Below are 24,174 nucleotides of genomic sequence, written 5' to 3' on the forward strand. Positions count from 1 at the left end.
AGAAGAAGGCATTCCCGAGAGTTGCCGTTTGCCGGAGAGAAAAATTGTGTGCTTGAATCAGACCCATGTAGCAAATTCATACCCCGCTTCACCACACCAAGAAAGCAAAACATTTGGCCTAGCAAGGCAAAATTACTTGCCGCTGTTGGAGCAAGCAAGCAAGCAAGCAAGCCTCGTCTGGAGGTGCCCGTTTGCCCAAATCCGAAGCAAAGAAATGGCTTGGAAGTACGAGATGGGCACGGGCATTTTCCTTAAGCACGTTGATTGGGAGAATACCAAGAAATGAAAAACTTTAAAAGCTTTAAAGCAAGATTAAATTTCTCAGAGAGAGAGAGGGAAAGATCACCAAGCAAACAAACCTGGGAACGCACCCAGGAGCAAATGCCTGAGCATGGATCCTAGCAAAATGCCCTTTCCTTAAGAGAGCACAGTGCCTTTGGCATGGGAGTGATAACTAATCCCGAGGTGTGTTCGATCACCACCACAATGTGGGCTGCTTAAGTTACTGCAGTGGTGTAAATCGGGAGAGTTGCCTTAAGAATAAAATCGATTTACACCAAGCACGCTATGCTCAAAAGCAACTGGGAATCCATAAAGTTGCAAATCCCCCATCACATGGCCCTGTTTTGCACAACACAGCAAGGCGTTGTGGACGTTCATGTTCTCCGCTCGCAACCAGATCCAGTTGGTGACTCGTAGGTCGGCGGGGATAATTTTTCACTGTACCCCTTAGCCTGAGCTTTATAGGAGCTGGATGGTTGGGGGGGGGGGGGGCATTTCAGCACCATGGAGAGCTCTCCTAAAAGTTTAGGAACAGAGTGAGTCAGAAGGGGTCTCCAGGGTCATCTATCTATCTATTTATTTATTAAAACAGTTCTATGTCGCCCCTTGCCGAAGCCTCGGGGCGGCTCACAGCACAGAATAAAATACAATAAAATACAAAAATAACAATATAAAACCAACAATATAAAATAGGTAACAATATAAAAGAAGTCGCCCTGGCCAGATAAATAAGCAAATATTGTTAACAATTAAAATGACGTTTAAATAAAAAGGTCTTCGCCTGGTGCCGAAAAACAAATAACGACGGCGCCAGGCAGACCTCTCTGGGGAGCGCATTCTCTGCTCACAACATGACATGACATGGAGCCCTTGGTCTCAATGAGTTATGAACACAAATCAGTTTCGCTTGGGGTAAGCCAGCAAGGACCCCACAGATGAGGCATTAAGATGAAGTAACTGGATAAAACAGGGATAGAACAGGGTTTCTTACAGCTCCCTGCCCCAACCTGGAAATTTTTAAAAAATTGATTTGGGTATTAAGGCAAGAAGACAACAACGGTAGGGAAAGTCGAAGGTGGAAGAAGAGAAGACAGACTATGAGAGGATGGATTTCATAACGGGGGCCCCAAACGAGTTCACAGGAACAGAGCAGGGCTGTCAAGGACTGGAAATCTTGGAGGCTATTTGGTCACAGTGTCACCGTAAATCAGATGACTTGTTTAACAGAAAACCACAAAGTCAAGGCTACCCATGGACAGGGAAATGGTGCTATCGTGTCGAGGCACACCCGACATAATTTCCACAAGGCACAGGTCTTGGTACAGAGAGGGAAATGTCTTCAGGAGAACATGCCAAGTGTGTCTCTTTTACCAACACCCCCAGTCCCTTCTGTATAAGCTGAAAATCCTGGTCCTGCCAATCTTGGAAACTTAGCAGGTTCAGGCCTGGTTTGAAAGCTGGAGGGGTGGCTTAAATCTTGTGAACAGTCCAGAGAACTTTGGCTATGGGTGATAGAGAAATGTAGTGCAAAAATAACAGGAAAAACAAAGCGGACATAGGAATGAACTAAAGATATATTTTATGTGTTACAGCAGCTTGTGTTCCGGAGGGAAATTACTGCTTCCCTGACTCCAAAAGGCACCCAAGAAATAATTTCCAGACCCTCTTCTGTGCCTGTCCACGCAGAAGTAAATTTCATTGTGTTCAATGGGACTTTCTACCAGGCAGGTAAGAATCCACTGCTACTTTCAAATCCTTCTTAAGCTATAATAATAATAATAATAATAATAATAATAATAATAATATCATAAATGCTTCCTTTGAAGCCCAAAAGGTTGGATAACCCAGAATTAAACATGACCAGCAATTTTTGATCTGCCCACCATGGAGGCAAGCACGAACAATACAACAGCAGCAACATTTTTACTATGAAAGGGGAAGAAATCTCCTTGCAACCCAAGCTGGTTTAAATGGGGAAGGGTTGCTCAGATAATGGCAACCGATTCTTACAAAAGCATCCTCATTCCCCACCCCAACCCAGAAAGGGGATTCTCATGCACACGCTCCTTAAAAAGACAAGATAAAGCCCAGCAAGGATTCCTTGAGTCTCAGCAGCGCTGCGGGTTAAAAAAGAGAGTTGACACTGCCTCGCTCCTTGCATCCTTCCGCTTCTGCTGCTGCCTTGAATAGCAGCTTCCGGCCTAATGGGGAATAATGATAGGAGGGGAGCTGTAGGCATGCAGTGAGCGATCTTCCATCGAATCCCTTTTGGGAAAGGTCAGCGTTGGACCCAACTGACTGCTCGGCTCAGAAAAGTTTGTGGCCTTTCCTTTTCTGAATGAAAACAGCCCCTTGTTTCAGAGGAGCAAGCCCTCCCTGAATCGGCCTGTTCTTAGTCTGATGTTGAAAGATGGCAGTGTTGGCACCACGTCATCTTCGGGGGGGGCGGGGGGGGAGATCAATGCATATTTTGGTGCTACCACTTAGAAGCCACTCCTTGTTGCCTCTTTCCAGGCCTTCTTTGGAGCTGGCAGCTGGAGGGGAGGCCTCAGAGGCAGATGGCTCTAGTGAGAGGCATTCTGCCAGGTGGTATCCCGAGCCGTGGAGGGCTTTCTAGGTTAAAACCAGCACCTTGAATTGGGTTCTGAAGCATGCAGGCAGACAATGCAAGCGAGCCAGCATTAGTCTTCCAGGTTTGGCCCTTTTGGTTCCACGTATTGGTTTGGCTGCTGCATTCTGCACAGCAGTTTCTGAACAGTCTTCAAGGGCAGCCCCATGTAGAGTGCATGAAAGTACTCTAGTCTAGGGATGACCAGAGCATATGTTAGTGAAACCAGACTATCCAGACAGAGGCACCACTAGGCTATCAGCTGAAGCAGGTGGAAGGCACTTCGTGCTCCTCAGGCCACCTGCCCCTTTAGGGGTAGCCTCGCCTACATTGCAGGGTTGCTACGAGGATAAAAATGGAGAGGAGGGAGTCTGGTAAGCTCCTCTGGATTTCTTGAAAGTGCACCAGTTGGTGGATATTCAGGTGATTCCTGTTGGATCGCCAAGCATTGCCTGCTCCCATTTTTCAAAAAAAGTGATAGTGGTCTTCTCCCCCCCACCCCGCTCAATTACGCAGCTAAAATCAAGGAAGCTGGGTGTGGGTGGCGGAACGGAGTCGGAAGGATGGCGTACATGCACGCAGCTCTGCTTCTGAAAAGAAGCGCTTCGGCTGCTCCTGGGCAACTTGGTGCGCGGCTCCTTTGCTGCCGAATGCCGTGGGGGGCCACGGGGTCTAGCGGGAAGTAAGCCCAAAGCCCAGCATGGGGCAGGCAAGGCGGCTCTCGCACTGGTCCTAAAGAGCGGCAAGGAGCGTCCTCCTGCCGAAGCGCTTGGTGGAGTCTGGAAGCTGGCCTGGCTGGGAAATGCGCGGGGAGCAGCGCTCGTCGGGACGGGCCTGGCCTGGCCTGGGGGGGCGGGGGGCCAGGAAAGAAGCGAGCCTCGAGCCGGGACAGAGCCCTTTCCCGCCGAGCTTCCCTGCCGGGCCGGGTCTTTGGCCCCTCGCTCGGGCTTCAGCACCGGGACAGTTCCGCGCGCTCGGGCCGGGCTCCTCGTCCGCCGCCGCGCGCTTTCCTCGAGGAACCTCCCCGCCCTCCCGGGGGCGCCCCCGCAACTCGGCCAGCCGCGCCCCCCCTCCTGCCCCCCCCGTTCTGCTCGGGCAACGATGCCCGAAGCCCCGGGCGTGTCCCGCAGGCGTGCCGGGCGTGGGGCAGCGGGGGAGCCCAGCCCTGGCTCCCCCCAGCCCAGCCCAGGCCCGCCCCCCCACTTGCCGGTGGCCGAGCCCTGCGGGGGGGGTGGGCCCCGCCAGCGGGGCGGCTGCTCCGTTGCGGCGGGACCCGCGGCTGGCGGGGGAGGCAGTCCGACCCGCGGAGAGCGCCGGGGGCCCGCGGCTCCCGCCCCGCCCCGCCCGCCGTGGGGCGCGCCGATTGGCTGCCGGCCGTCAGCTGGGCGCGCGCTGGCTCCGGAGGGGCGAGGTCCGCCGCCCGGCCGCGCTCGGCGCTCCCAGTCCGCGCTCGCAAGGCTGGGACGGCGCCGGAGCAGCCCGCGGCCGGAGCGAGCGAGCGAGCGAGCGAGCAAGGAAAGAAGCTCGCCCGCCCGCCCGTGGCGTCGCAGAGGCCCCGCCGCCCTCGCCGCCCCTGCCCACCTGTGCGGCTCTGCGGGGCCGCCGCCGCCGCCGCCTCCCCGGCGCGCCATGAGGGAGCCCTGCGCGGCCGGCTGAGCCGGTCGGCGGCGCGGCTGCCCGCGCGCCCGCCCCGGGCGCTGCTTAGCGTCCGCCCCATTCTCCGCGGCCGCCTCCCTCGCCCAGCCTCGCCCCTGCGCGGCGGCCGCGGCGCGTGTCGCCGCCGCCCCTCCTCCTGCCGCTCTTCCTCCTCCTCCTCCTCGTCCTCCTCCTCCTCCCGCCGAGGTCCAGCCCGCCCTCAGCCGGATCGCAGCCTCGGCGGCGGCGGCAGCGGCAGCGGCAGCCGCCCAGCCTCGCGCGCTCGCGCTGGGATGCGCCTGGCTCCCCTCGGCTCGGCCGCCAGCTCGACGCCCCAGCGCCCATGGCTCGCTTCGGAGACGACCTGCCCAGCCGGTATGGAGGCGGCGGCGGCGGCGCGGGGGGCCCGGCGGGGCCCGGCGGGGCCCGCGGCAGCAGCAGCCGGCAGGGACCCCCCGGCCAGCCCGGGCAGCGCCCGCAGATGTACAAGCAGTCCAAGGCCCAGCGGGCCCGGACGATGGCCCTCTACAACCCCATCCCCGTCAAGCAGAACTGCTTCACCGTCAACCGCTCGCTCTTCGTCTTCAGCGAGGACAATGTGATCCGCAAATACGCCAAGCGCATCACCGAGTGGCCATATCCTTCCTGGCGCGGCGCGGCGCGGCGAGGGGCTGGGCGGGAGGCGGCCGGGGCCGGGGCCGGGGCGGGTGGCGCAGAGCCGCACGGGGTCCGGGCAGAGCCGCGCGCGCGCGGGAAGGAGCGCCCGGGCCGGGGGCCTCGCGGGTGCCGAGGGCGCTTTCCCCCCTCGGGCGGGAGTGTTGGGCGCTCCCGGTCGGCCGCGGCGACCCCTTCCCCACCCCCTGGTCGAAACTCCGCCGAGCTCTGGCGGGGGGGGGGGCAGAAAGAGGCAAGGGCCCCCTCTGCGTGGGCGGCGTTCCCCGAAACACCCGTGGGGCAGACGCGGGGCCTCCGGTGCGCTTCTGGGGCCTCGCCTTCACCTGAAGGAGCCGGCCTCCTCGCACATGCTTGCTGCGTCTTCGCCCGAGTAAAGCAGCGTGCAGAGAGTGAACCCTCAGGGTGTGTGTGCGAGCCTCGCTGGCCCCTTTTAGATCTGGCACGGGGTGAAACCTCCCCTTCTTTTCCGGGCGAGTGTTAAGTTGTGGTCAGGCTGAAGATGTCTCAGATATTAGCAATTTATTGCCAAGTTTGTGTTCGTTGCAACAGCTGTCTTGAGTAAAGTGCGTGTGGAACCAGTAATAGCTACGTTTGGGAAAGGGCGGCTGCTTTGCTTTTCCATAGGCTTTATTGTGGGGGTGAGGTTCTGCTTTCCTTTTGCAAAACTGACTGTGCTGTTGTAGGAGGTCACCCTGCTGTAGATCCTTGCTTGTGTTTGCTAGTTTGGATTGTATTCTCCCGTCATCACTCACTGGCTTTCTGTAATGGGATATCTTGCTATCCCATCCAGCGGGTCTTTGTCCCGATAATCCATTCAGGTTGTGAAAGCACTTTTTCCCAGATGATAATTACCCCGAGCAGCAACTTTTGCTTTCTTTTAAAAGCATGTTGCATCTGTTGGCTCAATTAATCTTTTAAAGTATGGCCATTGCTTCTATTATTAGAAGCATGTTTTGTGTATGCCTTTGAGGACCGTGTGAGCCCAGCTCAGGGGAAGGGGTGCCGTGTGGGCGAAGCCAAATTCAGTCAAGGATAAAGGGAATATATTTAGGTGTGCTCCCTTCCCGTGTGTGTCCACCTAACCCATCATTCTGTTCACATAGAGATAGACCAGCTGCCTGCAGGATTCCATATGCAGGATATGGACATGACAGCAACCCTTCCGCCCATGTTCCCCTGCATAGGGACAGTGAAGCTGAAGGTAGCAAGCACAGGGGGGCCTGGACTAGTAGCCACTGTCCTCGTGAATTTGTCCAGTCCACTTTTAAAGTCTAGATTGGTGGCCAACCTTACAGCTCACAGAAGCGAATTCCATAGTTTAAATTCCGTAACTGTGGAAGAAACCCTTCATGTGAGTATCTCACAGCATTTGGCTCCTCTCTCTCGTTTTGCAATGCCTTCGGGCTGCCTGATCATTCTCGGAAGAACCTAAGAAGAGCAGTGCTGGACTGGGCCAGAGGGGATACCCAGTCTAGCACTCCGGGTCCCCAGCAGCCAAACACCCTTCCGTCCATGCTCTCTGGCAACCGGTGTACATAGGCACACTGTCTCTGATGCTGCAAGAAGCAGTTAGCCATCAGGACTAGAAGCATGGCTAGCACTCTCTTCCATGGCTATATTTAAGCTCTGTGTATTTGACTCACAAGGCTCACAGAATGTCCCCATATTCCTGCCGTTTGAATCAGTCGCACAGGGGAAACCCACGTGCTGCTTAATAGCTCTAGCTCTGTGCATCTTCTTTAGTCAGGGAATTAATCTGTGGAAGCAGAACGGCGAAACTGCTTTTTCACTCACGGCACTACCCGTCCCGTCCCAGCAGGAACTGGCTCCTTCAACGACATGCTGAGGTGTACGGCAGACCAGACCAGACACACCTGTGCTTGGATTTTAGGTAGCTGAAAAGATGTGGGGACACAGCACCCATCAATTCTACCTCGCCAACCTGCAGAGAAGTCCCATCCGGTTTTCGTGCGAAGCCTTTCTTTCTTGGTGGGGTGCAGTTGGAACAGGCAAAGGCCGAATTCTTTTGCAGAATGTGCCGAGGAAGTTCTTGCAGATGGAGCTTTAGGGTTAGGTTGCTAGGGAATCTCCCCCCCTGTGTGTATAACTTGGCTGGTACATTCCACACAGCATCCCCAGGGGCTCCTGTTGTTTTCTTTTTATCTGAAATCGCTAAGCTAATAACCCTTGCAGCAGAATAGCAACCAGATCTGTGCTTAGCAACACCGCCAGTGGTTCCCTGACCCAACTGAAAAGGGTCTGCATGTGTGGAAGGGAGCTTTCAATAGGGCAAGCAGAACCCACTGACAGCATCACCGAGTGCATTACCAAGAAGAAGAGAATTCATCTTTAGCTGGGTATTTAAAGGTAGCTGTAGCCAAGCTTGGGGTGGGCAGACCTGGGAGACCTAGTAGCAATGCAAGGGTTACATTTTGCAAGGCTGAAAGCTCTTGGTGCATCCTTGGGTGGGTGAGGGGAAGCCTGCTGGGAAGTTTCGGTCTGTTCACACACCCTCTTCGCAAAGCGTGCTCCGTGTGGCTCGTGGCAGAGTCGGCAGGTGAGGAGAAAGAGGCTGTTTCAAGACTGCAAGCTCTGGCGTATCGGTGTGTCTGGCGCAAGGTTTAAATCACACCAGTTCTGGTACCCAGAGGAGCTCTCTGCGGTGCTCAAACATTTCCTTGCCATCTGGGCCTCGACCTGCAGTTGGGCAAGGATCCAGGGGCTCTGGCATGGTGTGTTCTGCAGAGCACGGAAAGCGAATCCTGTGGAGAGACACGAGGACTCTGTAATGGAGAAAGAGCCAGTTGCTGTAGACATGAAAATAGAGCCATCTTTCCTGACAGGTTCCCGAGAGCTTGCTTCACATGGTAGCTTGGCTTGTGGGCTCAGAGGAGCAGTTCAGGACACAAGCTGGAATCCTTGAGTTCAAAACTTGGCCCAGCCCAGAACTTGGTGTATGAACCCTTTGGTAAGGTGCTGCTTTTTTAAAACTTCAGTTCTTTCCTTTGCCATTTATTTACGGCTGATAAACCGCCACCACCAACAACAACCAACCTTAAAGCCCCTAGAAGAGAGCTTTGGGTATCAGGTGCCATGGAACTGAAAGTGTTGCTATTGTTCTTGTTATTAACCTCTGCGAGTTCAGTGAATAATTTTCTACAGTCTGTCCTGATGGCTGTTATAGCATTCCATTCTCTCCTGGCACTGACAGTTTCCATCTCCGTATTCTTAACTGGCAGTATTACTTTGCAAGCTGTTAATAATCAATAACGCAGTTCTAACAACCACTCTGTGAGTTTAGGGTGTCTGCTTTTGTTTCAAATGTCACAGATGCTGCAGGGTGCGGCAGACTAAGGAAGATTTCAAAATTATTCGACAGGACTATGACTGATTTAGGAACTGGCTTTCTGGTTTACCTCAGTTATAAGGTTTAAATGATGAGGAGTTACTGAACAAAGGTTTCTTAAAAGTATACTATTGCTCTTTCCAACTTTCTGACACATGCGAAATATGCGCAATCCAGTATTTAATTAACATTAAAAATAATCCCCCTTCCTAATTAATCAAAGGCATCTTTTATAGTCAACTTTTTTTGCCTAACTGATTAATCAACTAATGCTAGAAGCCCCATTTCTTTTTTTTTTTTACAAATTGCAAATGTGATTATGGCTTAATTGGGGGTATGAAGTATTCCTCTGAAAGGTTCATGGGCTACAGAAAAATGTGGAGCTGAAAAAGTTCTCAGTCCATGAATTACTGCCATGGTTGCTGTTCCCCTTCTGTTGATGAGTTGTTTCTTTAACCGTCGTTTCTACTCCATTTGAATATATGATTTTGGCTACAATTATAGCTAACTGTATCGTTCTGGCTTTGGAACAACATCTTCCCGATGGAGATAAAACACCTATGTCCGAAAGGCTGGTGAGTATCGTTTCTTTGATAGATGGGTGGGAGAACGTGGTTTTCTCGCTGTCTTTTTTATTTTATAATTATATGTGGGAAGAACAGTTGGAATCGTTCAGCAAATAGTTTTGTAAACTGAGGAAGAAGAGAAAAGAAAAAAAAAAGACATACTTGTTGAAAGGACTGAGATATGCCAAGGAAAGTTCAAAGTGCAAAGTAGGTCTATGTAAAAAGTGATAAGGACTTTGCATGGCTTAGTTCATCATTGATTTTATGTCATACATGAATTGTTAGAACTAGATGCAAACAGATCCTTACCTTGCCTCTCCTCTCCTCTTTATGAGGGGAGTCTGGTGCTAAAGGGGGCTCAGCACTGGAACCCTTCATTTGGAAGACCCTGATCGGTTGCATCTGAGCTGGATTTTGGCCCGTATGAGTGTCACCTTTGCTGCCCTCGCTTGCATCCTTTTGCCCAGGTGTTTTCTTTCGGAACCCAATGCCCTCCTTTCCCCTGTCTGTGCATCCCTTTTAACAAAGGTGATGTGGTTCTGGAATGATACACACCGAGAGAAACGTGAGTGCGTATGTCCATCACCATATGCAGATTGCTGTATTCATTTCTTTTTTGTCCCGTGGATGCGAACTCTGGGTCTTTCGGGTGTTTGCCCTGCCCCTGGCCAGTTTGCATACCTGCATGAGCTGATAACAAGCTCTTCATGTTTTGGGATCACCTGTGCCCAGGTAGCATCCAGGAGGTCTGAAAACAGGGACATAATCAGCCTGAGGCTAGAAATGTATTTCCTTTCCTTTGGTGGGCTTTCCATTTCACGAAGGCTGTCAAAATGGTAACAATTCTTTGTAGGGTCTTCTACATTTCTAGTGAAAAGGCAGAGGCTGCTTTTCAGCTTGCAGAAGGTCTTTTCTTAAAGCACAATGTCTGCTTTATTAAGTTGAACCGTGGCAGTCAAAAGGCGACCTCACTGAATTCAACTGAGCACCACTTCTGGTAATTCTGCGGAAGGTGGCATTCATGCAGATCCCCATAAGTTGCTATGTTCTGTAGGGCATCATCATCATCATCTTCATCATAGACTGTTTTCCTCTAAGAGCAAGCCAGGCAGCTTACATAGGTCTCCTCCACCCCATTTTTCTCTGCATATCAACTAGCCTGTGAGGTGTATGAGGATTTATTTAGGAACAAGTAGCATTTTATTTTCTTAGAGAGAGATCTATTTGGGACCCCTCTGTATGGGGGTGAAGTGACGAGGCATAGGAAAGAGAAGGGGTGGTTTTGCAAAGCCAGGACTCCATGGAGCTCCCATATTCTCTTGAAGGAAAACAACAACACAGAACAACGCGAGCCCACAAAGAAAACAATTTCCCAGCAAGCTTTTTGTGATGTGGCAATTATAATATTTCAAATGCAAAGCAGAATAATTTTAGAAAGATCTCTTCATGCTTTATCAGCCTCAGTGGGAGTGGATGGTGGAGGAAAGAAGCAAACCAGAAACATTTTCCCTGCTTTTTCAGACAGTCTTTGGAATACCTTCCCAGCTAGATCGGAGTAAAGACAGTGGCCCTTTCCCTTGGGGAGATGAAACTCATGGCATTTCTCTTTCTTCTGCCTCCCAGAGAATAACACTGGGGTTATAGCCGAAGGCTGAGAAAATTTAAGCAATTCTGGGGGCATGTTTTGGAGTCAGCTCACTCCAAAGGCCCATTAAAATAGAACCAACATAAAGGACGGCACACCCCCACCCAAAATCTGCATGCAGACCCTTCTATAAAAGCTATCAGACAATAGCTAATTAGACAAGGCAGTCATCCATTTAACAAAACCCCAGTGTGACCAAATGAGTTTTTCACCAGTTTGTATTTGACTAGAACAAGAGTTTTGAGGCAGAAGATCACGTCTGGGGTTGCTTGCCCCCTCTGTTGTCCTCGAGGTTCTGAAGCTTGATGCTTTGCATCATGACTCTCCTCAGCCCTGATAATTAGCCAGGTTGGCTGGGGAATGAGAGTCGTGGTCAATTGCTTCTGGAAGGCCACCTCTTTGGACCATCATGTCCCTTCAACCCTGACAGGCAGGGGGTGTTGAATGTCCCCTCCAGCTCACCTCCTTCAGTCTGCAGTCTGAAGGAAGTGCTTTCCTGGGAGTTCTGTGTTGTGATTCTCCCAGATGCATAGATGGGGGGGGGGGGGGGGGGGGGGGGGGGGGACTCCACAGGCAATCGGCCAAAATTTGAGAGAACTGGAAGAGTTCAGAAGAGGCCACTTATGGGAAGCCTGCCTCCAAAAGTGAAGGTGGGTGTTGTGAGAAAGAGGGGTTCACTCCACAATGGAGTTGCACCTGCTGCTCCTAAAAGTTAGTTGGAACAAATCTAATTTGCCAGGCCAGCAAAGCCCAGTCTCGCAAAGAGAGCAGGTCTGCTGATTTTCCAGAACTGGCAGATTGGCATGGAGATGGGGCACACGAAGGCTCTGGCTCCATAGGTCTAGGGCACCCAAGACCCACCTCTTTCTCCACAGCAGCTTCCCCCTCTTGGTGTGCCCCAAGGGTTTTTGACTATAACTCCATACACGGGCCATGCCTGGGAGTGGAACGAAATCCAAAATGTGGAGAAGGTACCAGGCCAGGGAAATCTAGTCCGGCAGCTCCCAAACGGTGCTCCATGGAACCCTAAGCTTCTGCAAAAGCCTCATAAGGGTTCCGCGAAAAAACTCAAATTCAAAATGAAACCACACGAGGTCAACTATTTGATTGCCAGTTGGCATCCAAGCATTAAACAAGGAAAAGCACCACATCAGTTGATTCCTAGGACTCTGTTGCATTGTGTTGTAATAATTGAAAGAATTCATTTTGTGATATTACCATATAATTGCTTTATTGTTTTGTTATATTTAAAATGTTTTCTCTTTATTCCCAAGCCTGCTGCGTTATGCAAAGTGCTCAGGCAATAGGAGCAGGTGAAAGAAGGAAGAACATTGTGGGTTCACAATGCTTAGTAAAAATCAGGGGTAGAGTTAGGGTTCCATTGGGGAAAAAATGTTTTCAGAACGGTTACATGGCTGAAAAAGTTGGGAATCACTGGTCTAGTCTACCCAGGGAAAATCCCAAGCAAGGCATGAGTGCATCAGAGGGGGTGAGTGGGTGGGGGGGTGGGTGGGGAGGGGAGGGGATGGGATGGTGGTGGACAGAACATCACCGCCCTCCTTCCTCGCTCCTCCTCCATTCTCTCCCCTGTCCTCCTCTTTCTCTCTTGCTCTTTCCCATCATCCTTCCACCCACTGAACTGCTGGAGGAAGGCAGAGGCTTCCTCTGACGGGGTGGCTTCCGGGGAGTTTTTGAAACTGGCTCGAGAGTGACTGTAAGGGCTGCAGCTTGCATGCCCCTACACCATGCTGCCACGGAGAAGCTTCGGAAATTAATCCGTTAACTCACTCACTCACTCCCCCCACTCCCTGTCAGGCAAACGCCTGGCCAGCCCCAGAACAGACCCGGGTGTCGTCGTTCCCCACGCTGCAGTCTCCTGTGTGCTTGGGGTGGCTTGTTCCTGGCAGGGAGCAGGCAGAATGAGCTTTCTTGGAGCTGTCTGTGGTGCTGAACAGCACCTCCCTGTTTCAAAGAGGCTCGCCCCTTGCCCAGCTCTTGCAAAGCTCACGAAAGTCGCCCCGCATGAGAAGGCCCCCTGACATAGGTGCAGCCGGACTCCCCTTCCCCCTCGTGGTTCCTACTTGAGCCCCCGTCCTGCTTCCGTCGTTGCACCAGAGGAGAAGCAGCAACGCAGGGTCCTTGGCACACGACTGATTCCTGCAGAAGACTTCCTGTTTGTAGGAACGCGTTGCTTGTCATCTGAAAGCACGGCGTTCCTGGGGCTTGCAGATGGTTCTGACGTGCTGGCAAGGCATAGGCAAGCCTCTCCCTTATTTAACCTGACAGCTTTTTCACTCGGCTAATAGATCTTGTGCTTTATCCTAGCCACAGGCTCTCGAGACGGCGGTGCATGGGTGGCTCCTATTAACTTCTGCTAGAAAGACAGTCGCTCGTTTCCCAGAACACCTGAACTGGTTGGAGTGGTCTCTTAGGGAGTGAGAAACTGTGTTCAGGAAACACGCTGCAAGGGACCCTAATGAGTTTTTAGCCCCCTCCCTGCTATGGAACCCAGACTCCAGAAGGATTTGGGGTTGCTTTACAGGAGGCTGGGGAATCCTATGTTAATGGAGCACCTTATTCACTGTGGCTTTCATTTTGAGCTGAATAGGAACGATCCATGGGGCTGAACTCCAACCCCAAGGTAAGTTCCCCTCCAGTAAGTACCCTGGCAAGCTCCCATCCAGCTCAAAATAAAAGCTGCACCGAATAAGGAGCTCCACTGATGTTGTTTAATTATATTTCTATAACATTTAATAACCAAAGCATTCTCGATAGCTTACCAGCGCACAGAAACGCGATATAAAATGTGAATACAGAGAAAAACAAAAGCTGACTTTAAAACCTAATTTAAACATCCTCCATCACACAGACAAAAAAACCCAAAGGAACTGTTCAAGAGTCAGTGTAATGCTCCAATGTAATATAAAACTGAAGAGATGCCCTATTGTAGAAGGCCATCATATTCTGGCACCAAAAGATATGAGAGTTGGCACTGGGGAGCTAAATTCCTAACCGGGTGGGGGCACCACTGACAGAACCCCTCCCAGAGAATTGGCAGTCCCCAGAAGCACCTCCTGCAGACTGGTGCTCTTCTTTATTTATATGACCTAATGCTTTATATGCTAAAATCTGCTGACGGGCACATCATGGGAGCTGTAGGCCCTTTCCCCATCTCAGCACGTACATGATCTTGCCTTCTGTGCTTTTCAGTAAAGTACATACATAGTGGAATGACAAACGTATAGGAAAATATGAAGCATTAAGACAGAACAATAAACAGTAAAGCAGAGCTGGAATGTGACCTGTTACATGTTTGCAGAAGCAAATACTTTTTCTAGATGCATTTGGGACTTGCCATACTTTTCCCCTCTCAATATGCACCTGCCGTGGCTTCATTTGAAGCCCTCTTTTCCTTTCGGATTTGGTTCATTTTGGGTCGTTCAGTTGGTAGAGGACGGATCTGTGATTTCACAAACTTGCTACCTCGACTTGGACTTGAATGTTTTATAATGCATGCAAACTTAGGAAGCCTCAAAAGGGAGCGAAGAGAAGCATTAAACCTCCAACCCTCTCTCTTTTTCTTAGGATGATACCGAACCCTATTTTATTGGGATATTTTGCTTTGAGGCCAGCATCAAAATAATTGCACTGGGGTTTGTCTTTCACAAAGACTCATATCTCCGAAATGGCTGGAATGTGATGGATTTTGTTGTCGTCCTTACAGGGTAAGTGACTCTCCGCCTCCCTCCACTGTTTTCTCCCCTCTCTAGGGCTCTTATTAAATCTGTTTAGGGTTTGGTTCCTTTGCGGCTTCTTATTACTATCAGAGAGGTGAGACAAAGAACATGATACGTTTCAGATTGTATAGTGAAATACCATTTAAAGGTGTTACTGTTCATGTTAGTGTTTTTGTTGTGAAAGTTTGGTGTGCTTTTATTTGGTCCCAGCTCTGAGTATGTTCCTTTTTAACCCTGTGATGATGGATCTCACTTGGAAGGCAAGGCGGTGGTAACTGGTTTTACATGAAGGTGGTGTTCCAAAACTATAGGATGCTTTTGAAACAAGAAATAGTTTTTGGGAAACAATTGCAGTGGCTGCTACATAAAAAGATCCAACTGGTTTTTGCAGGGTTCTCTTATGAAAGGGCAGGAGGATAAAGAGTCATGGCGGATCACGGATGATTAGAAAATGATCTAGTCAATTGGTTTTAGGGGAATTAGAAAATATGTTTGGTTTGATGAAGAGGGAGAAATTAAGTTTGTTGTTTGGTTGTGGCAAGCTGTTGAATTGTGTCATTTCTGCCCCCTGTGCCACCTCACCTGGGTTGTTCCAGTTCTTGACAAGTGTACAGCTGGGAGTTAACTCAGCGCTGGGTCTGAGTTGAACTATCTGAACGGCATAATTTGCTGATTGCTCCTCTGCCTCTGTACTCCACTGTCCTTAGCTGTGCAACCTTTGGTTGATCATGAGCACAAGAAGAGGTTTGCAGGCTCAGATTAAAGGCCGTCCAGGGACCAACCATGTACCTCTCGGAAGCTCAAAAACAGGATGTGAGCAGCGCCCCCAAAGGAACTTAAAAGCATGCTGCCTTTGATCTCTGAAAATAGTATGCAGTCATCTTGCCTGGTCCTTGATGGTCCTCCATAAATTTGTCTGTCATCATCATCATCATCATCATCATCATCATTACTGTTGTTGTTGTTATTATTCATTGCAATTTTGCATCCCACCTTTCCCCTCTTATGAGGAATTCAAGGAAGTAGATGCCGCTACAGTTCCTGCTTACACAAACCTCACTGTGTGATGGGCTGGGGTGAGAGTCTGGGATGGGTCCAAAGCGCCGTCTTCCTGCAGCAACTGAACCCCTTTGAATAAACTCGGGGAAGTTGCGAGTCCCCTCGAGCACTTTGCAAAGGAGAACAGCTGGGGTGTGCATGTAATGTGACGAAGGGTGTGGGAGGCATGAGAGAGCAAAAGCTTTGGACGCCCTACCCCCAAACTAGCCCGCTGCACTCATCCTGCCTCTCCCGCTGAAATCCAGTTCAACCTCCAGGGTGCTCAGTGTGTGTCCTGCACTGAATCACTGTCACAAGAAAGGCCTGCCCCACGGTTATCTTTCGGGGTTGCTTGCCCTTATCTCCTGTTTGGCAAAACCTGCATGCAAGGGGGGGAAGCGGGGGGGGGTGCTCTGGGGACCTGTCTCCTCCACGCTGCTTCAGTCACGGTGGATTTTTCTAGTTGGGTACATTAGCGATGGACTGCACAGCCCGAGCTTGCAGGAATTCTCGTGGAAACGCTTTCCCCGTTCCGGAAAATGACGTGGGCCCTTTCTCTCGCTTTGCCTTCTTGCTGTTACTCTGAGCACCGTTTGATCTTTGCCTCTAATTGCACAATAGCGGTTTGATTAGACAGCCTGTAATAAGAAGCCGTGTTGCTGTCATCAAACACTGCCCCCCTTTGAAGCACAGGGCTGTGAATGTCAGGGCTTTGGGCTCCCGCAGGTGATTCTAGCTGGGCTCTGTTGAAATGGCCTCGCACAAGGGCTTCCCACCAGGCAGGCAGCAGGGGGATACTTGTGTATCTACTCCCTGACATTTCTTTGCGGAAGCCCCACATGGGAAGTGGCTGTGTTAACTCCAGCGCCTGCCATTTCAGCTTGTCAGAGCGAGGGCAGAAGGAAGCGGCTTGGTTTACCCTGCTCTCCCCCCCACCCCCCCGCCCCATACGCCTCGTTCCCGTGGCAAGCCATCCCCGCGTGGTAAGCGACCCTCGTGGGGATTCGTGGCCTCTTTGTAGACACGGAAAATCAGGTGTTGGTGAAAAAGACCAGCACTGGCTTGCTCGCCGACGTGGAGAACAACGTGCAAAGCCGCCTCAGTCCCAGTCAGTCTGCCGGCAACGCCTCTCCAGGGTTTCGGACCGGAGACTTCCTGCATTCGACCTGGAAATTCCAGGAACGGAATATTTGGCATGCAGAGCGTGTGCTCCGTTGCCGAGCTGGGTGCGGGTCCGTGACTTGCTTTGCAACTGTGCTTTTCGATCTGCGATGTTGGTGTTTTTGGAGAACTGCTGAGAGACTTGGCAATGGTGCCAAGTCCACTTGTAGGACCGACCTGGAGGCGAGGGGAGGGCAGTCCTTAAATGGCGCAAACGGCCCCGTTTCTTCGCTCCAGCTCTCCTCATGAGCAACAAGGCACAGGGTGTCTGCTCTGGTGTTCAGGGTTGCCAGGTCAAGATCATGTAGAGCTACCAACTGGGGTTGGGGACATCCATTCACAGGTCAGTTGGAAGCAGCCCTTCCTGATGAAGCTTAGAGGAAGGATTTGCGTCCATTTTCAGCAAAGCAGCATCTATCCCTGACGCCAGAGCTCCAGCCCTTTTAATTCAACCATGAAAACAAAAACCCAAGACCTTCAGCCACCAAGTGAATTACTGCTGTGTGTGTATTCATGTCCACATTACCTGTTGGTTGCTTGTATCAGTCCAAAACACAATCGCCACCAACACTGAGAAATTAAGGACCCCCTTCTCTTCCCCCACCATCCACTGCGTCCCAACATAATGATCTGTGTTTTTGCCTGTCAAACTCAAGACATTAGAACTTGTTAATTAGAAAATAAATCAGAAGTTTGGCTTATCTTCTGCCAGGATCAATATTGTATCGAGCTAAACTGGAGCCTAATAGTTTGTAGCCTAAAATGGCTTGTTTTACCGATCCGGAAAGCGCTTTCTCAGTTTCCCAGAACAAGATGCATGGTGCCACTTTCTTGTTTACTTTCAGGGAAAGCCATTTGATGATTAATAGCCGCAAGAGATACAAATAGATATATTTCCTCTAGCAGATTATCTTTCCTCTGAACATGGATCTCGAAATTCCTTGAGCTGCCTCTGGGTACCAAGGCACCATTCAGAACTTGGAACCCAATGTTCACTTGAAGAAGTACAGCCAAAAAGGTGGAGTTAGTTTGTATTGTTTGGCTTTCCTAGTACGATGTGAGGGAAAGGCAAAGGCAGAAGAAGGAAAGAAAGCCCCGCTCTGAGCTGGGCTGGCTCCACCAAGGAAGTCCCAGCTTTGAGTTGACAAGATCTGGACAGGGCTATTGCACCCAGGAATTTTTGGAAGGCCTCATTCAAAGGGTCACCATGAGTTGGGGACAACTTGATGGCAAATGTCCCCCACCTTTGGATGTTTAACATCTCAAGTTCCATCCTGGTTAGACAAATTTGCAACTGTTTGTTTTCTTATATAAAAAAGAAAAAAAACAACAACCCACCAGTTCTCTCATGTTGGCACCAGCCAGATTCAATAGTCACCAGTGTTCCCAGTCCGGAGAGGACTACGTGGGATTAAAGATGATGATCTTTAATCTGTCTGCCAAGGGAAAAAATGTGGATGCCAATGCCACATAATAAGCAACACGGACATAGTTGAATGCCCGTGCGTTTAATCCCCATCCTTAAACAGCTAAGCACCAGACCCAGATGGATGAATCTGCTAGTTTCTGTTACTCTCATGGTCGGCCTTTTACAAAACTCAAGTTTGTCCCATCTCAGGTATGAAGAAATTTGCAGGTGTCAGCAAGTTCTCATTTACAAAATTATCTGGACAATATTTTAAAGAATCTAATTCTCCTAGTCTGTTTGGATCTGGGAAGGCTGGAAGGAACCTACTCCTGCTTTATCCAGTTCCTTTGGTGGCTTAGAAGGCCATAGATTCACAGTGGGCCGTGCCTAGGTCATGAAGAAGAGGGCGATTCCTAGATTTGTAGAGGCAGGCCATGGCTTGCAGAAAAACCCTTGTGTGTGTGCACACATGCACAACTGGGAAATTGGTGTGAAAGGATTTGGGGTGGGCAGAACTATGTTTCCAGCCCTGCCAGTGAGTAAGGTCTTAGGCAGACTGAAGAAGCAACGCTGATATGACTGAGCGTGAGTTGGATCCCCACTTCAGAACTCCACAGAAGGTGGAGGCCATGCTCAGCTAGCACCTCTGCCCCCAGTCAGCCAAGAATCCCTCCTTTGGCTTGGACAGGACAAGGCCCTTTGGACCCCCACCCCGGTTCTGGCTTCCTCGAAGCCTGCAAGCCGCGGGTTGTGCCAGACAGACAAGGCGAATTAATACTCAGCTCTGGCATTGGGCATCCAGGCTGGGTGTTATGCTGGGCCACCCCAGTGCAGCTGAATAGCTGGACCAGCTTCCTTTCCTCCCCCCCCGCCCCTCCCTCCACCTTGATCTTGCCACAAGAAGCACGTCTGGAGTTGAAATAGCCAGAGAGTCTGCAAGTGGTACAAACATTATTTGCGTTGTTGGTTCTATTAGCAGAAGCTAAAGATGCTGCAGCTTTCTTGGCTGACAGGGGATGAATTAATGGCCCTGATGCTTCAAAGGCCAAGGGAGAGAAGCCAGAGAGTGTGAGAGCAGCCTCTTTCCATTTCCCCCTCCCCGGCTGGCTGCTGCGGTGCAGTGCCCAGAAGCAGCTTCCGGGGGCAGTGGTGAGGGGGCACTTCCTCTTCCCCGCAGGGTCCCGGACAGCAAACAGCAGGACCCGTTTGCAGGGAGGACATGGAAAATGGTTTTGCACCAAATTCGGGCTGCTGCCCCATCTAGCAGAGCGCTCTGTGGTTTTAGGCACGCTGCTTTCCCAGCTGACGGGGGGAGGCTGGCCTCTGATGTCCAAGGCCCAGGTGAGCAGCTTCTGATGCAGCACAGTGGACCAGTGGCGAGCGAAGGACTCGACCGGGGATCGGTCCAGTGCAGCTGGATCTGGGGAAGTCTGGCCCACGTCGCTTGCAAGAACACTTTCAACTCTATGGAGGTGCTTTCATGCCGAGCCAAGCTTCTCTGGTGAACTGTGGCAAGAAGGGGCCTTCTTGTGAGCAAGGTCCTACGTGCAAGTAGGTTTTCTCAGAAGAAGGCCTGTGGCTCAGTCCCCAGAGTTCCTCATCCCTCCCAAGAGTCATTGTCCTTCAGAAGCCGTACCCTCGTGGGAGTCCCTCTTTCGGGTCAGGGGTTCTTCTGGTCTCTTGGAAGGTTCTGAACCTTGCTGGCTGGGGGGGGGGTCCCTGGTCTTCCTCCATTACCTCTGAGAAGGGGCAAACTGACAGGGGCATGATGCAAAGAGAGGCAGAGTGGCAGCTTTGGGAGACACACGTCCTAGGAGGCCGTCGGCCCGGCAGGCCATCTCCAGGCAGCATCCGACTTAGGAGACAGACCTGCTCCGAGCCAGGCATGTTGAAGCGAGCACCTCTCTGAGGAGCCGTGGCGGCAGATCTTCCCAGCTGCCGTGGCTCTTCTAGGAACTGCCGGATGCTCGCACTGTGCGTGTCTGTGCAGCAGGGCAGAGGCCGGCCGGGGCTGTGCCAGTGGAAAGATGGAGGCAGGAGAGGTCGGGCTGCACCGCATTCGGGGAACTTAGGCTGCTGGGACACAGCTCCGCCACACTGCGCATTATTTGCGTGCAAGAGAAAAAGGGGCTTTGGGGAGTAACTGCTCATTCCTTCCCGCTGACCCCAGAGAGTCACGCCCAGCCGGAATGGACAGCGCTGGTGGAGCACCCGTATTCTGCTGGCACTGTGGTCTTGCTCATGAAATAAAAGTACTGCAGGGGAGCTGATTCCGATGAGGGCCATGCAAATGGGAAGCTTTAAAACATTATTTTAAAAATTCCCCTTCAAACAGAGTGCCCCCAGACCATCTATTTGCTTAGAAAAATGTCCTCACAGGCATCCGGAGCCGGAGGGTCCTTGGATGCTCCCCCGTGGCTAGGGAGTTGCCTCTGGGAGGCAGCCCAATTAACAAGATTCCTTCAAGGCCTGCAGATAAATGGAGGACTTGATACATGTGTGTTTGCTGCTGATTTATTGAACTGATCTCTTGGACAAGGTGTCTTTTTTCAACAGACAGGAAGGTTACTTAAAGCAGTCTAGCCTGGACAGTGAAATTCACCAGGTCCAAACTGATATAAAATAAAGCAAAATGATTTTTAAAAATCCAGATCAGCTCAAAGGGGGGGGGGGGAGAGAGAGAGAGAGAGAGAGAGAACAGGGTTAGTATCTGATCTGCAAGGAAGGTAAACTCAAATGCAAATGCAAATACAAGGAAGAAATCCTTTCGAGGGGCTTTGCTTTTCCGAGAAGGAAGGGAAAGCTGGTGGACGCTGGTGCCATCCCTTTGGAGGCTGCATCAAAAGAAAATTAGGCTGGTACCGCTGCCTTCAAAGCATGCCCAAAGTGCATCTTTGCCCAGGTGGGCAGCTTTGCAAAGCCGGCCCTTGCTTCAGCAGCAACAGCCCGCGCTGGCACATGGCGCTCTCTGCGCAAGAGCATCTTCGTCATGCTTGCTTGTTTTATGACTGAATCAGCCTCACCCTCTTGCCCTCCTTGCCAGAAAGTGAGCTATAGACTTTCCATCCCTCCTATCCATCCTCATGGTGAAGACAGCAAGAATCACCCGCTAGGTCCAGCTTGCACGTTTTCGCTGGGGAGGATACGGCGGTGAAGGCCGCTCTTCAAGTGCCAGTTCTGTGACAGCGCAAAGTCCTGCAGAATTTGAGACTGAGCGCGGAAATAGTATCCCTCGAATCTTGACTTCTTTCGAAAGCACAAGCTTCTAGGTGACCTGCGTGCAGCGATTCAGTTGAAAGGGGAGCTGGGTAGCAAAAGCCCTGCCTTGTCTGTCTGAGGAGAGCTTTCTTGGTGGTGGCGCTTGGACTGGGTGCTCTCCTGGCTTAGGAAGGCCTTCTTGGAACGGCCTGCTTTTTCTAGCACAGTGGGAAGGGGGCTTAACATCTTTCACCGACTCCCAATTCTCTTTTTGTTAAGGAGGTGTTTGAACTTTTAGGTTGCTGGTAGCAAAGAACTATATTCTTCTTAAATCTATTGCTGCCATTTTTATCCTATTTTGAAAGTCAGTTTGGCAGTTTTGCGCCGTTCTCTATTTGATGCAGGAGGTACTTTGATGGTTGATTTGATATCCCACTTTTGGGGGCGGGGAGATGGGTTTGTGCAATTCTGCTGCTCCCGTCTACTTTATCTTCACAACAACCCTGCGAGAAACATTGGGTGGAGAGCTGGTGACTGGCCGAAAAACATTTCATGAATGCACAGGGACTAGAATCTTTATCTGCCAGGTCACAGTCCAACACTCTTAACTACTGTACTACATTGGTTCTCCTAAACTGGCTTGGGAAACATTTAGGGCAGAAAGTGCAAGGTATAAATAAATAACCTCGTCAGAGATGGGCAACTTTTGGCTTTCGAGATCTTTTGGCCTGCCACTTCCCTCCTGCCTCACCATTCACTGGCTTTGTTGGCCAGGGTTTATTGGCCAGGATTTAAGATCGGGTTTAAGAAGGGGAGGCCTTGCTCCGGGAATCCTCTTTGAAGGAAGTACGGAAGGTGCCTACCCAGAGGAGGGCCTTCTCTGCAGTGGCGCCCAGACTATGGTATGCGCTCCCCAGAGAGGTCCGCCTGGCACCGACTTTATACTCTTTCATTTTAATAATTAAGGTTTTTAGATGTTTCAGGATATTTTTACCACAGTTGCATTTCCTGTTCTTTCCCTCCTCCCTTCTTTCCCTTGTTTTATGAAGTGTTGTTTTATATTGATTTAATATCTACTGTTTTATCACTGTATTATTGTAATATTTAAAATCACCATAAGCCACCCTGCGCCGTTCGTCAGAAAGGATGGGACATAAAAGTTTGTTTAAACTGAAAATTAAAATTGTGGGAATCATAAGTCCCAGGTTGCCCACCCATGATCTAAGTTAAGGCCAAGGACGGGTGGCCCCAGGGCGAGATCCATTCCCCGAGTCCCTTCTCGTTAGCCGGGCGTCTCCTCCATGTAACTTCCAGGAATGCTTACGGTGGTGCTGAAAAGTGAAATGTTCTAGCACCCAATATAACACTGTCATTAGGCATTCTCTTGATAATTCAGTCCGTTTTAATATGATTACCTTGGCATGACAAACCTGCAAAGACTGCCAGAGTCTAAAAAGGAGAACTGGAGAAGGAAGGGGGGAAAGCCACCCTTTGCTTTGGGCAGCACCAGGTCGAAGCTTCTGCAAAAATCGGGCCATCTGGCTGTCGCCAAGTCTAAGGACATGCGTCCTCAAGAAGCAGCGTGTGGTTTTCGCCTCCCTTTGCTGCGGAGCGATGGAAAAGCTGCCCCCGGGGGTTGATAGCAAGGGGAGGATCCAGCAGCTGCCCCGAGCACCACTTGTGAACGAAAGGCAGAAGAGACGCTTCATAAATCGACGTTTTTCAGTGGGACACGTGGCTTCGGAGAGCTGATCTTGTCTGTCTGTGACAGGGACAAAGGGCTTGCTCCAAGCTGAGCAGAGCTGAGAATCAGGCCCATGGATGCCGGGGGATGAGAGCGCGTCCTTCGCGTGTGCGATGCCAGGCTCTGCTCCTCAGTCTTTGCGCGGGCGGGACTCTTCGCCCGAACTACGCGAAGCGTGCGAGTTGGTGGAGGCAGGAGAACTTTGCTGACACGAATGGTCAGTGCAAGGCAGGCCAGAGAAGACTGGAATCAGGCTGAGTTCGGGGAACCGAGCTGAGGAAATCGGGTGGATTCCCGCCCTCAGGCTGGAGCCCAGGTACCTCCCCACTTGGAATCCATGGCGCAGGTCGCCAGGGCTTTTCCAGGCTTGGCGTAAGGCAAGGGTCCTCGAACGACGGCCCATGGGCCGGATGCGGCCCGCCTCAGAGGGTTTGCACTCGCCACGGCCGGCCCACCTCGCCCTGCACACGGGGAGGGGGCGCCTGGCTTGCCCGGAGATCGCTCTGCACGTGCTCGGAGGAGCCACCTCCAGGCAAGCAAGCCACTGCCCCGCCCGTGCGCCCCTCGCCATGTGTTCCCAGCCCCGCCTCCCCCCACCAGGCCCACATGCCCCGCCTTTGCCGCAGTGCCCCGTGCCCCGCCCCCACCCCACTTTACCCCGCCCCGTGCCCCGCCCCCACCCCACTTTACCCCGCCCCTTGCCCCGCCCCGCCCCGCCCCCGTGCCCCACCGGCACCTTCCCACTGGCCCCCGCCGAAAGCTGCAGGACCCGGCCTCGGGCTCGGCTGCCGTGTTTGGGGGTCTCCGGCGGAGGCTTGGCCGGCTCTCCCGGCTCCTCCCGCAGCAGACGGGGCCCACCGGAGGACGCCGGGCTCTCGGGGGCCGCCGCTTCTTCCCCACCCTGGCGTGCGCTTCCCTTGGCCCGTTAGTCCGCCGCTGCCCCCCTCCCGTTTCGGAAGGGGACGCGAGGCATCTCTTGAATTCCGGTGTTCTGTGTTGTTATCAAAGCTTGTCAGGTCGCTTTTAGGGTTTTTACAATGGCTTCTATTTGATGGTTTCATCTCAGCTTCCGGATGCTTTGATAAACGCAAAGCTTCGGAAAGGCAGTGTAAAAATGTCAGGAACATGTAT

At 51.6% G+C, this 24,174-nt stretch overlaps 1 protein-coding gene across 1 annotated transcript in view; it reads left to right on the forward strand.

The window, feature by feature from the left end:
- The first annotated feature begins 4,868 nt into the window (after positions 1 to 4,868).
- The window catches only part of CACNA1B (calcium voltage-gated channel subunit alpha1 B), a 249,634-nt gene continuing 230,328 nt past the window's right edge, over positions 4,869 to 24,174 (forward strand). Inside the window, exons 1-3 of the mRNA XM_044439840.1 lie at positions 4,869 to 5,161; positions 9,016 to 9,121; positions 14,343 to 14,482. Of these exons, the coding sequence (XP_044295775.1) occupies positions 4,869 to 5,161; positions 9,016 to 9,121; positions 14,343 to 14,482 (539 nt within the window). The remainder of the gene's footprint in view (positions 5,162 to 9,015; positions 9,122 to 14,342; positions 14,483 to 24,174) is intronic.

Source organism: Varanus komodoensis, unplaced genomic scaffold (genome assembly GCF_004798865.1).
Source record: "Varanus komodoensis strain SLA01 unplaced genomic scaffold, ASM479886v1 scaffold36, whole genome shotgun sequence".
In the NCBI taxonomy this organism is placed as follows: Eukaryota; Metazoa; Chordata; class Lepidosauria; order Squamata; family Varanidae; genus Varanus; species Varanus komodoensis.